Here is a 14470-nt window from a genome sequence, read left to right on the forward strand (position 1 = left end):
AAACAAACAAACAAAAAACTGTACCATACCTGAATTTTAAGACAGTACCTCAGCCGGGCGGTGGTGGCGCACGCCTTTAATCCCAGCACTTGGGAGGCAGAGGCAGGCGGATCTTTGTGAGTTCAAGGCCAGCCTGGTCTACAGAGCGAGATCCAGGAAAGGCATAAAGCTACACAGAGAAACCCTGTCTCGAAAAACCAAGGGAAAAAAAAAAAAGACAGTACCTCTCTATGTAGTACAGACTGACTTTGATCTTATCCTCCTGCCTCAGCTGAATTATATGTGTTATCCCCACACAGCTTGATCATCACTGATTTTTAAGCAAGTTTAGCCTTAAACCAAAGTTCCTGAGTTGTAGAGACATATATTAAAATAGAACCATTTACAAAATCCAGTTGACTTTTTTTCTCTTTTTAAAAGAACTTCAGTGGTGGCGCACGCCTTTAATCCCAGCACTCGGGAGGCAGAGCCAGGAGGATCTCTGTGAGTTCGAGGCCAGCCTGGGCTACCAAGTGAGTTCCAGGAAAGGCGCAAAGCTACACAGAGAAACCCTGTCTCGAAAAACCAAAAAAAAAAAAAAGAACTTCAGAATTTATCTTCAAATAACAAACTGCTCTTTCCATAATCTTTATGCTTGGGAGAAAAGAACTGTTTGGGGTATAGCTCAGCTTACCACCATTTGTTGATATGAAACGCCTCCAAGACTCCAAGACTTTTTTCAGTATAACAGCAATGAGCCTAGCTCATCTGACGCCAGTGAGGGGCCAGGGCTTTGTACCCACACATGTGGAATTATTGGCATTGGCCCCACCCACATTGCTATCCAGCACGTGTCTTACCTTTCTAGGAACTCATTCCTTTCTTCCTTTGATTCTCTCTCTCTCTCTCCCCCTCCCTCCCTCCCTTCCTCCCTCCCTCCCTCCCTCCCTCCCTCCCTCCCTCCCTCCCTCCCTCCAACTATGACATTCTCACACCAAGGAAAATAAAGCCTAATTGTAGGCCATGTGTGAAAACAATTCCTTCACCTTCGGTTGGGGTCTTGAACTCACACTGCAGTTCAGAGTCTGTCCAGAAGGCCAAGTGGTCACCCCAGTTACTGGAGCTGACACCGTCTGCCGAAGTCACAGGAGACTCAATCAGTGCTGCTGTCTCTGTGTCGAGACACCATCCTGATACCGTGATGCTAGCACAGTGCTTTTTTGCTCCTTGTTACAAACTGTTCTCAACTGCAAAGTTGAGTTAATTTTAAGTGTGTATCTGGGGAGAGGGGTCCTCTACAAAGGAAATGGAGAGGTTCTTGAAAGCTGCTTCACGCAGGCTGAGGAGAGCCCGCTGGACAAATGCACCAACTCCCTCCACAGCCCATCCACCCACAGAGCAGTTCCACTATGAATTTTCTGGTTTTCTAACCTGCTTAGAAAAGACGGCATAAATGAAGATTATTAGTACCCAGTTCTCCTCAGGATTCTACGGGGATCGTGACCTTTGCTTGTCACACGATCCACGTAAAGGCAGACACTAAACCACCTGACATAACTAACTGCCTGGAAAACACACGGCTTTATTTAGGAGCCTGGCTGTAACAACGTTTTCTTTTTGAACTGAACTTTAAGACTATAGGTAATTTACTACCTACATGGGGGAGCAAATCTCTAACTATGAAATGAGACAATTCAATCTTGAACCCAAGCAGAACACTGAAAATATTTATAAACAGAGAACTCAGTAATGTGTGCGGCAGACATGCAAATGCCCAGCGCCTTCCTGTATATATTTAAAGCTAACGATCCACTCCGAATTGAAATTTGCTAATACCTATGTAGCAACTTCCACATGTACGTACATGCTCAGGACCAGGCAGCAAAGGTGCAGTTGTTTTCTCTCTATAATGGTGGCTCTCAACCTGTGGGCTGCGACCCCGAGGGGCTGGGCGACCCTTTCACCGTTGTCACATATCAGATATTTACATTCATATTCATAACAGAAGCAAAACTGGTTATGAACTACCAATGGAAATGATTTTGTGGTTGGGGTCACCACAACATGAGGAACTGTATTAAAGGGGCGCAGTATTAGGAAGGTGGGGACCACTGCTCTATAGTGATAGGAATGGAACCCAGGACCTTACATATGCCAAGAAGTGCTCTATCACAGAACTACAGCCCCAGCTCAGCAGGCAATTTTAAAAAGACTACAGGGCTGGTGGGATGGCTCAGTGGGCAAAGGCGATTGCTGCCAAACCTGACAACCTGAGTTCTGTCCCTGGGAGCCACACGGAGAAAGTAGAGCACTGGTCCCCGCAGGCTGTCCTCTGATTTCCACATATACACAGTGGTGTGCCCACACCCACTCATATACATAACAACATGTAATAACAATGAAAAAAAATAAAGACTATAAACACGTAAGATAGGATTACACACTTTAATCTGACTGACGTGGAGAAAGTGGGGAAGACATCAAAGAAATTTCGTTGTGGGTCCATTTTCTACATAGCCAGATGCAATTTTTCTAAAAAGTCCACCAAAGTTTTAAAAACCACTCTTTGTCAGAATCCCTTAGGAAACCACACAGTGTGTAATCCAGGAAAGACACTATTTGCAGAATAGGAGAATCATAATGGGCAACAAAAGATTAAAACAAAAGAAAGCACCAGGCTCCAAGCAGTTCTAGGGTGAGTGCACCTGCAGAAATCACGTCAAAGCTCTGGGGCGGCTGCCATGGAAACATGCTACTGAGGGGTTGGTCCGAGTCTTAGCATGGCTTTCTTTGGAGAGGAGGCGATGTCAGCGGACAGTGCAGCTGTTCTCAGACACCCAGCTTACTGGCCTGACTGAGAACAACCTTGAGGACCGGCATGAACGCCGACGTCTCACTGAAGTTGCTGGTGCTGACGATGTGGGTGTGGACAGTCAACCCTTCCGAGTAGTTCCTCGTCTCAATGCTCCTCGCAATGCTGTGTAGACCGTTGATGATGGTCGGGGAAAGCTGAAATAAAGGTGTTGGCAGGAGAGGGTTACATCAGGGGATGTCCTAGGAGACCCTCTGAAACACAGAGCCTGAAATACACTCTCTGAGGATATATAACTAGTTAGCATTTCTGGAATATTTTAAACCAAGCAAACCTTTTTTAGACCAAGTAGAAGTTACATTTTTAAAGTAGAACCATGGTAAGATGATTCGTGTGAAGTCATTTATGAATTAATTACACATGCACCGGTCTCTTCTGGCATTTACAGAAATTTGTTTTACTTTTTCTTTGTGATTAGATCTTGCTACATTGTGCAGGCTGGTCTCACACTCCTGGGCTACTTTCTCCAGTTTACCTGGCTGTGTCCTCTCCCTCTCTCTGTCTTTGTGAGACCGTCTCGTGTATTCTGAGTAGCCTTGATCTAGGTAGCTGAGGATGTACTTCTGACTCTCCTGCACCCACCACCTGGCTCGCCCACCACCTCTTAAAATCAAAGTCTAGCACTCTGCCATGGCGTCGTCACTCAGTACTTCCCATCCTTTAGAAGAAGACTCTTTTGGATCAGTCACAGACCACGCCCCTTCCTATTAGGCCAGCTTGCTTTGCTTTGGTTCTCATGAGAAATGCTATTCTCAGATGGTACTTCGTGTGGACAAACAGAATTACTGCAACCCTGTCAAGCGTGGCACCTGTCCTCTCCAATCTTAGCGCTTTTACTATGAACCTCTCAAATGGAGCAGCAGGTGGGTTCAAGAGGACCAACAGTGACTCCTTGCTGTGGGTTCTCTTCACAGTCACACAACATTACCCTGACCACCTGGTGGTGACATCTGGTTTTGCTTTCTGTATCAGCTGTTTTGGGAGAAAAAAATCAGGAGTCTTAGACTCCAGAGACAGATGACAGATTCCTTCTCTAGACCACAGAGCACCTGGCTTGTCTCTGGTCTCTGATACACGGCTGTGAACATGAGCGGCAGGCCAGCTATCCTGGGCCCAGCACAGTCCAGTCTGTATTCTCTCTTAGGTTGTCTCTCCCATCCCACATAATGAGATTTGGAAAGCCCTCTCTGCAGCTGTCCTGGCCATTTGACCCTCCACACATACTGTATGACAGTGCTGACGAGACGCTTTCTTTAGAGCCACGAGAAAGAACTGACTGTCCTCATCTACCTTCCCCCCGGAAAAACTTACCGTCTGCTCCCTAAGCTTGTCGTACAGAAACTCCAGGCGTTTGCTGGCATCGTCTAGCTTCCTCTTGGTTTGCTATAGGACAGGAAGAACAGGCGTTACACACGAATCTTTCAATGCTATTACTGTGGAGGCAGTATGACCACAAGCTCGAACAGGTTGCTGGAACGGACATTAATGATTTACTGAAGGCAGGGAGGGGACGAGCACAAAACGGGTTTGAAGTAGGTTCCATGTGGATCGCCAACTCCCCTGACGAGGAGTGCCATGTACACCTTGTGACATGTTCAAAGGCCTCGGGCAGCAGCAAAGGATCAGTGTCACCGAAGAGGACAGTGACAGGAGATTATGTGTGTAAGAAGGAAACATGGAGGGGGAACTGTGGAATCTCTCTCCCACCTTTCAAAATTCCTATTTACACACTTCCCAACATCTGCTACAATTACTCCTGCCTCACGTTTCTGGCATTCAGATCACTAGGAGGGGTGGGTGGTGGGGTGAGAGCTCATCAAACATGGACCACACCCTGGGCTTGACCTCCTCCCTCCAAAGAGGATGACCAAGAGGAAAACAGACTTAAATCAAGGTCACTCTCCTGCTTCAATACACACACTCTTATGTGTATAGCCAAAAACGTTCAAACAGTAAAATTAAAGGTTTTAAAAATAGAATATGATAAATGACCAGTCTTAGAAAAATCTTATCATTTTTATTGAATATCTACCATGTCCTGTACTGGAGACAGAGACTTACACATCAAAAATTCTAATAAATGGGAAAATACTAAATAATCGCAGTACTTTTACGGTGACTGGCAGTGTTGGGGAGCTGGCTGAGGGCGGAAGGGGCAGCAAGCACAGGTGCCAGGGGTGTGGGCAGGAGTGAGTGCCCAGCCTGCGTCTCAGCAGAGGGTGAGGCCACTCAGGGCAGCACTGCATACTAACTGTGCTGCACGACTATGTGTGAATAAAGAGGAGGAAGAAACCCGCATTACACAAGTGACTCTCACTGCTAAATGAAGGGAACTTTGTAGACAGGAGCCCGTGGTCCCTGCTCAAAGCTACTGCTATCGAGTTACAGACAGACAGCTGGGCAGGACAAGAGGGCTAACTGCAGAAACAGAGCTGCTCCTCCTGTTCTTCACCCAGGGCTCCTAGGTATGCAGAAGGAAGGAGTTCTGGAGACAGAGTAGGATAGACTCAACACCAGCTGATGAGATGAGCCATAGACTGCGTCGTCTTCACCCTCACTCAGGCCTGAAGAAGTACTGGAATTCTGCCGTTACCTCACTGAACACCCCATTTTTGGAAGACTGTGCACAAGACAGCGTCCATTTGGCTATCGGCTTCTTTTGCCCCCTAGTGTCGACCTGGTCTTTCTATCACTCCCAGAATACCAGTGCTGAGGTCTCTGCGGACATTTTCAATACAGAACATGGCTTCCCACTAGGCTGGCAAAAGACTGGACAAATCAACACCCATGTCTGAAGAAACAACAAATCCCAGAGGCTAATTTCTTATTTTCAACAGACGAGTGGGCAATGGCTTAACAGACATTTTCTGTGCTTGCTGGTACCAAATGAAACTTCATTTCCAACAGGGCTGGCTTTATGGGTTCTGCTGCCAACCCAAAGGCATCCTATGCAGTTATGCTGACCATGGCCACATCTCCAGTACTGATGAGCTCCCCAGTAGCAGCCCCCTGGCCTGTCACTGCTGTGCCCTACATCTGCACGGGAAAGGCCAGCAGACGACAGGCAGCTCAGCTTGGAGCAGGCTGAGAACCCGGAGCAGGCTGCTCTTCACCCCTTTCTCGTCTGGGAGAAGAAGGAAGACCCCATCACAGGGTTGTCACAAAGGTCAAATGTTCACTAATCTGAGTAAACCAAGTGCTAACTTTATTACCTCTAAGACACACAATTTGTAGGACTTGGAACAATAATGAGGGAACACTAAAAGGACTTTAAAAAAAAGATGGAAAGATTTTCTACTGTTTTAGGGGTACACGTGTTTTGCCTGCATGTATGTACATCACATGTGTTCAGTGCCTTCAGAGGTCAGAAGAGGGTGTCCGATCCCCTGGGAGTGGAGTGACAGACAGTGGTTAGCTGCCATGTGGGTGTTGGGAATAAAAGCCAGGTCCTCTGCAAAAGCGCTCTAGCCCCAGGTTATAGTTATCATTAAGTCAACCATGAGAGGGAAATACATACAGGATCCGTGGCTGAAGAGAGGCAGCGCTGGATGAGGTCCTCAAACGTGGTCTTCAGGATGAGGTGCTCATCTGGGATAGGTTTCTTGGTGATTTTCTCTGTTGGCAGAGCCTGCACGTGCTGTAAGAATTAGTGGTATAAAAACAATCAGAAATGACCAGGAGGTATTTTATATACAGTCTTGAGTCTATGGGAAAGAGAGAACCAATCACCTTAGAGACAGATCAGTTAAAAATACAGTGAAGATTTCAAGTGTGCAATCCCTCAGGATAAGGTACTAGGAGGAAGCGCTAGCACTCCTTGGGCAGCTGGATCTGCCTGAGCAGAGGGCGGGGGCTCGAGCTGTGTGGTGGAATGCTTGTCCAACGAATGTGAGGCCTGGGGTCCATTCCTATCTTTTCTCTTCTCGTCTCCTCTCCTCTACTCTGCCCCTCCCCTCCCCTCCCCTCCCCTCCTCTTCTCTCTCTCCCCTCTCACTCACACACACCTTGAAGTAACTGACTAGTCATACACTGAATCACTTATTTTTGTTTATCCTAGCATTCTTCTATTCGTTTACTCCTTTTTTGTTCATTTTGTTTTTTGAGACAGGGTTTTGATGTACAACCCAGGCTATCTTGAACTCGTGGTGATTCTAACTTAGCCTCCAAAGTGCTCGAACTGCAAGTGTGCACCACACCTAACTACTCTTTTACTTTTCTTAAATTGTGTGTGCTAATTGACTACAAAAGACTGCAAGATTAGGCCAGAGGGTAAGACAGAACAGATCACGACGTTGCTAAGAACAAAGACAAAAGGGTAAACGGGGACTCCAGTTTCTTATACTTTTACTCATCAGTTAATTCTCTCATTCACACAGTAAATGCCAGGCAACTATGCACCAGGACTAGCTACTCACTGGTGAGCCAATAGAGAAATGATCTCAGACTAAGGAAGTTCAGAGGCCACTGGGAGAGAAGCAAAGCTTAAAAATGTAAACTACAGTAAGTCGATGCTTAGGGGGACTAAAAGTCACGAAAACTCAAATCTGACCAAAGGCAGGGAATGCACTTCAGAAACATAGAAGACAAGCAGGCCAACCACGTGAGGAGGTAAGGAAGCACCCCAGACAGAGGGAGGAACATGCAGAAAGGAAGGACCACGACCACACAAGGGACCAGACGGAGGCCAATGTGGTTGGAGCAGAGCAAGGAAAACAGATAATGGTGACTATCTGTCCTTATCCATTACCAACAGGAAGCTGTAATGTTCGAGCCAAAGGGGAGGTAAGAACCAACTCAGATGATGCAACCTGCAGTACTGAAAACTTCTTCAGGCACGATGATCTCTCAACAACCATCCACATGCTCAGAGCTCAGGCAGGACTTCGTTCCATTTCCTCATAGTGGATACTGACCCACGCTCTTCACATTTTTATGTATAGGTCAAGACATCTTTGTCTTTCTAAGTCTCACTTGGAAATGTACTAGGAGTTCTTAAACTTCTGAGACGCTGACAAAGTATAAATGTGTCTCGCCATCTAGAGGTATGGCTAGCTTAGCAGGGTTTTTGGTTTGTTTTATTGTTTTTTTGTTTTTTTTTTCCCCAAAGAAAGAGTTTCTTTTTGTAGCCCTGGCTGTCCCTGAAGAGATCTATCTGCCTGCCCCCGCCACTGAGTGCTAAGATTAAAAAGGTGTGTGTCACCATGCCCAGCTTGGCTTATCAGGTTGTAAGCAAACACATTAAATGACATAATGCATAACATTTTTATTTAACATGTTAAGAAAAGCCTATAAACCAGCTTTTACTTAGCGACCTCAGATGTAGAGAAGACTCATCCAACCTTAAATTTTGTGCTGACTAGATTAAGACTATAATTACCGCGACATAGTAAACATACACTCCGAAAATGGATAATTCTTGTCTCCAAAGCTTACATATAATCATATAATTGAAAAATAATATACATGTGCACGATCAATCTCTTAAAATGGAGTTGCTGTTTTGAAAACACCATGGGTAGAACCGTGTAAGAAACACGCTGAAGCAAGCCATCTTCCCAGGCCACGTCTACAGATTTATGTTACCTGGATGGTGTTTCCAATAGGAGCTCCCGGGGCCCCTTCAATGTTGGGCTTTGAGAAAGATGGTGGCATGCCTGCTTGACCAAGAGGCTGCTGGACGCCATGGAAGGGCTGGCCACTTGCAAGGTGCGGCGGCTGTGGGAAGGAGGCCTGACTTGACAGCGGCCCTGGAGCTGAAGGCTGCTGCTGCAGCATCTGGGACTGGGGATCACCACAAGGGTTCATGATTGGTGATGTAATGGGAACAGGAGGCGTGAAGTTTTCAGGCGTCTTTTAAAAGATGGGGGGAAAAATTAAAACACCAAAACTAAGAATAAAAAGGAAAATAATGGTTTCTTAGCTAATAAAACTAAAGGCCTTAGAGTACCTCAGAGTTAAATTTTCTTTGCAGTAAAACACTTTCAAATGAAACTTTATGCAGAATCGCCGGGTAAAACATCAATGTAGACCTAGTGTGGCTAACGTGGGTGAGGAATACACCTAAGAGCCAGCTCCCTGTCATCTCATACAGTCACCAAAGCCATGGCCTTTTCGTCTAGCAGTCCAGGAACCAATATGTCACAATGTGTGCTCATGTGTGCATGTGCATATTAAATGACAACGGGACCTAACTCCAATCTCATCCATCACGAAGCAGCTATTACTAGGTACTGAAAACAGCAAGGGGGGGTTCTGGTTATTATTAACCTTTTGGTGGGGCTTCCGTACTAACTTAATGTCTTCTAATTTTATGTTCTAGCCTCTCAATATTATACTTGGGGGAAAGAAATCACTAAGAATTTACAATATATATAGTCTCAAAGAAAGGAAAAGAAAAATACCATTTTGTGTTCATATTACTGACACTGTATAACAATTATTGACATATAAACAATACTAAATACAGGGCATTTCTTCATTTAATATTGTGACAGGGACAGCAAAACGGCTCGGTGGTTAAGGGCAACTTCCACCAAGCAGAAGGACCTGAGGTCAGTCTCTGGGCCTCACATGGGTGGACGGAAAGAACCAACTCTCTACAAGGTGTTTTGTGACTTACACACACACATTGTGGCGTGTGCATGAGTATGTGACACATATACACATACACTCAAGTGCTTGTGTGCACATGGAAAAAAATCAGTAACTTATTTTTAAAAAAATATTGGGAGGGGCTGGAAAGATGGCTGAGGGGTTAGAGCACTGGCTGCTCTTCCAGAAGACCCAGATTTAATTCCCAGAACTCACAGGCAGCTCGTTACTGTCTGTAACTCTAGTTCCAGGGGATCTGACATCCTCACACAGACATACATGCAGACAAAACACAATCATTAAAAAATATTGCAAAAGAAAATCTAAAATGTAATTATAAATTTCACTGATTACAAAATACAATCATGATTATTGCTAGAACTCAAACAATCAAGAGCCCAGTGTGAAATCCTGTTTCCTGCTGCTTGAGGTCTGTAGGAGAGTGACAACCTGCCTTACCAGAACAACCTGTCACCAGAACAAGGTTCTCCCGGGGGTGGGTACAGGCGGAGAGGTCAGTTGACACAGTCTCACTACAGGGTCAAGCCAAGACTGGCCTCAGACTCTGACCAGTAGTTGGGATCTGGGCTGTGTTTCCAGGTTCTTGGCCTCTTATTCAGAGGACTAAAATTAGGGCTGGCATACATTTGCAAAAGCGGTAAAGTAACCTTATTCAAAGCAAAAAACAAAGAAGGTTCAGATTAGAGAGACACACGGTCAAGACTGACAGCAGGCCCCAGGAACAAGGTCGCTCAACAGTCCACGTCTGCTGCTGTTGTTCCCTGAGGTTTCTAGTTATGGAGTCTAAAGGCAGGAGTTTTTGTTCTCCATTTTGACTGACAGAATAATTTATAGAACCATTTATCCACTGCACAGGCCCCACCTCACAAAGCATCTGATTTTACACATGCAAGCTAAATCATGTGTAGACATAGATGGTAAGTAGGAAATTCTTCCTAAAAGTTCACTTGTGGACACAGTTTTGCTTTATTCCACATGTGCTCAAAACTAGTTCAGGCCAGATCAGGCTTTCTAATCTAGTACTTGTTCAGCTAGAATCTGTCCAAGTTTGGTGGTCATTAAGAAGAGGAGAAACTTATTCCATTGTTCAGAGTGGGATACCTGTGCAGCTCAATCAAAGTGGAAGCCCTAAGTGGCTAATGAGTTGCTAGGTGCATTGTTCAGAGAGGGAGTGTGGACACGGAATGTGCAGGTAAGCATCTCAGGCTGCCAAGAACATGAGAAGAGGGAATGTAAGCTCATCCCAAGCTGAGTCCCAGGTTCCTCAGCCATTCCCCATGTCTGCCTGCCTCAGCCTTCCAGGTCCTCCACACTGAACTGAGGTGTGTGCCGCCCTCCTCAGCACAGGGAAGGCTTGAACACATTCTCTATTTCCCCTCCACACTGAATTGGGTGTGTGCCACCCTCCTCAGCACAGGGAAGGCTTGAACACATTCTCTACCTCCCCTCCTTTCACCACTGCTTAGAGATGGGTTTTCTGGAGATAAACTGTGCAATGCATTTGACATGCATTAACCTGCAAGCTCTGCCTTTAAAGGATCAGTCAAGTGTGGTGTGCTCTGCATGGCTATAGATGATCTAGACAGAGAACTTTTCCATTACCTTCTTCTTCAGTACTCTGTTCAAAGCTGGAGGATCATTCCAACCATTCTGAGGACCTAGAACAGACAACAGAAGACATTTTCCTTCAAAACCCTGAAAGGAAGAAAATGATTCATCTTACACTTAGAAGTTCTCCTAAACAGTGAGGTAACTGCCATATGGGCTTTACCAATCAGCAAGGGTCACACAGGGCACGCCTTCATAGGCAGCATGTTTGACAGTGACACTACTGAGAGAGAAGGGGCTGTCGTCCTAAGTTGAGGCTGAAGTCCTTATGTCTAACAGGCAGCAGCCTCCAAAGGCAGCTCACTCTCCTCTCCAGATTAGGGGCACAGATCAGTGAGTGTGCTGCTGCAGAGTGTCCCAGAGTGTCCGTCATCCTCGACGGACGAAGAAGACTAACGGGAAATGCAGTGCAGACACTCAACTCAGTCCTCTTAAAAAAGAGTGAGCGCCCAGGTCAAGTGGCAGCTCAACAGTGGAATGTCCGCCCAGAACAGGAAGTCCAGGTTCTATTCCCAGGACCACAAGGCAAACACCAAAAATCCAACAGAGCTCAACTATATAACAGCAGTAATTCTCACAGTTTCCTGTCTTATGAAACTATAGACAATTACAGTACGTTTCGTCAGAAACTGGAAACCCAGTACCCCAGCATCTCCAAGTAAAAGTGGCCATCAGTATTGCTTGGTGTTTTAGTGCCAGTACCTTACACAGCACGCTGAAAGCTGACAATTTCCCAGTTAGGACGAGGTTACGTCACACCTCACTATGGACACAGACGGCTGCTAAAGCACACGTGTGTGAGAGAACATGTGAAGATGGACAGTGCCCCCCACCCAGTGTGTTTTCCTCAGGATTTTCCCCTTGCCAGATAAGCTGATACACATACTAAATCACAACAAAATTGCTTAGCACACCAAAGGAACTGGTTCATGCTTAATGCTGCTGAACATGGTCAGCTCTTTTCCTAAACACGGTGGACTTAAGCTGCTTTGCTTTTTAAACAGAACTTACTTCCCACAAATTCACCTGAGACAGGAGGCTAAATAGGGAGGGCTTCGAACATTTAGGAGCTGGTCACAAGCTACTAAGTCACGTCTAACATACCATCACACAGGAATCATTCAACTCTCTCCCATCACCTCATATTCTTACCTGCATAGAGCAATCTGTCATATTCATAGAAGACACACGGTTTCTATGATTTAAAGCTGTGAGTCATCACACACATTCAATCACTTCTAAAATTTGATTCAATTAAGAAGCCAAATAAAAATGATACCAATCAGATTTAGGGTAAGTGCACATGCATTATTGTTGTTATCCATTCATTAGCTGTATTTAATGATTAAAGTATTTTAAAGGTATGTTTTACAACCAATTCACCTTCCAATACAGATGCCTGGTCTTGGAAAGACTGATTTTCTGTAGATAAAATGTAAAAGTCACTTAGACAGCATTATGGAAGACATTCTAAGCTCAAATTATCACGTTATACTTTTTCTTCCCTGCTTAACAGCACTCAGAAAATGCAAATGCATTGCAAAGGAACAAAACTTACTTTACAATTTTTAATATTTAGTTCTTACAAGGTCTCTAACTAGATAGCCTGGACTGCTCACAATGTAGCCTAGGCTGCTCACTCTGTAGTTCAGGTTGCTCACTATGTAGTCTAGGCTAAGTTCAAACTCATGATCCTCCTGCCTTAGCCTCCCGCCTCCCAAGTGCTGGAATTACAGATGTGCACTACCACATTTGCCCTAAAGCTTACTTTTAAATCAAGTGATGTGAAATGTCTTCTGTCCGATTAAGCAAGCTCTCTGTTTCTTTGGGTGAATTCCTTTAAGTTGTACAAATACAATGAACTCTTAAACAGCACTTCCCCTCTGACTATGCTCTCTCTCTACGAGAGGTTTACCCTTCATTTAGAAGCCAGTGTCCCCAGTCCTTGTCCTAACGGCTTCTCTGTTTGACCAGCATTTCCCAATATGACACCTCCTTACACCATATGGCACCAAGTGTTTTCACGCTAGCATCACTCAAAGCTGTGAACCAAGCTGACTGAGAACCTTGTTAAACTAGACTCTAACTTGTGAGGTTAGGACAGGGCCTGACGTTATCTTCCCAGAGAGCTCCTAGGTGACACCAGTGTTGTTGTCAAGCCTCCAGCACTGGAGCAGAAGCAAACAGTCTGACCACACTCCCTGTCCCCGTCAGGTACTCAGGGTCAGGCCGGCCTGGTGCAGCTCAGATGCATGAAGGTAGCTACATTCATCTGCACACAGCCTTTCAGAGTGCACCAGCTTCACTTGGCAAGGGAAGAGCCAAGAGAAAACAGCAATTAAAAAGGTGAACTCAACTCCGTGTGTGCTTCACCCAAGACACACACATCCTTGAGAAAGCAGGCGGTAGGAAAGGATCCCACAGCCTGAGATCTATTGCTCGGAAGATGACTCCAGTCTTTACTGACATGTTTTCCTTACAAGATGGCTTCCAAATGCAAGCCAATTTCTTCATCTAGGGTTTAACTGAAGAAAAGAGTGATCATGCTGTCTATAAATGTTCACATGATGACTATACCATACAACCTAACTCAAACCACAGTTAGTCTGGAGAGTCACTATGTATATTCTGTAAGGAGACCAGCCTGGTTCCAATTACAGATGCACTGTCTGCGCCCCAGACCTCGGCATCTGGGCTGGGGATACCACAGCCGACACCTCCAAGTACCAGAAACAGGCTGGATGTGAGCTTCTTTGAGGAGTGTGTCAGCAATATGCCCTCTTCTCACCCTCTTGACAGGAAGGGACAGGGGACAAAGACTCTTCCAAGCAGAAGCCTGGGGACTGGCTTTCACCAAGTAGCAGCACGAAGAAGTCTAGGGAGAATTTTCACATGACCCCTTAGTGGCGACACAAAGGTCGGAATGAAGTCAGAAATTCAAAGTTAGCAGTGAACTGGAATCAAATCAGAATCAAAACTCTCAAGAGGGCAGCCAGTTCTCCAGCTTGAATGAGGAACCAGGAGACACGGGCAGTGAGGCAGTTTGCCGAGGAGGAAAACCTGTACAATCATCAAGCCCTCTCCCGTTAGATGCTCACTGACTCTGCCTAACATCAAATCATGCAATGTTTAAACGTGTTCTGTTTCAAGAAGTCATGGCTAAACATTTTCTCAAGTTAATACACAGTTTCGGCTCAGCCCCATTCTACTGTAAAAATCTGGTGATTAACGTAGCGTTCCTGCATGTGGGTGTCCCACAGCTCACATGTGGAAGCAGGAGACCCGTGGAGTGCTGAAGCAGGGTCTCTCTTGTCTTTGTCCCCGAGTCTCACTGTGGGCTAGCTGGCCCACCAGCTTCCCAGGTTCTGGAGAACTCAGGCTGTGAGACCTGCACAGTCG

General features: G+C 45.6%; 1 protein-coding gene across 21 annotated transcripts in view; it reads right to left on the reverse strand.

The window, feature by feature from the left end:
• Window positions 1–2410: 2410 nt before the first annotated feature.
• Sec31a (SEC31 homolog A, COPII coat complex component) overlaps window positions 2411–14470 on the reverse strand; it is a 59973-nt gene continuing 47913 nt past the window's right edge. For 15 of the 21 annotated variants that reach the window (XM_052735480.1, XM_052735478.1, XM_052735477.1 and 12 more), the window contains 5 exons: window positions 11066–11121; window positions 8435–8701; window positions 6369–6488; window positions 4163–4234; window positions 2411–2988 (listed from right to left, as the gene is read on the reverse strand). In XM_052735480.1, coding sequence (XP_052591440.1) covers window positions 2809–2988; window positions 4163–4234; window positions 6369–6488; window positions 8435–8701; window positions 11066–11121 — 695 coding nt within the window. In that variant the 3' untranslated portion in view covers window positions 2411–2808. The remainder of the gene's footprint in view (window positions 2989–4162; window positions 4235–6368; window positions 6489–8434; window positions 8702–11065; window positions 11122–14470) is intronic. The other 6 variants (XM_052735489.1, XM_052735484.1, XM_052735482.1 and 3 more) reach the window with 2 other exon arrangements.

Source organism: Peromyscus californicus, unplaced genomic scaffold (genome assembly GCF_007827085.1).
Source record: "Peromyscus californicus insignis strain IS unplaced genomic scaffold, ASM782708v3 Scaffold_13__1_contigs__length_99412109, whole genome shotgun sequence".
Taxonomy (NCBI): domain Eukaryota; kingdom Metazoa; phylum Chordata; class Mammalia; order Rodentia; family Cricetidae; genus Peromyscus; species Peromyscus californicus.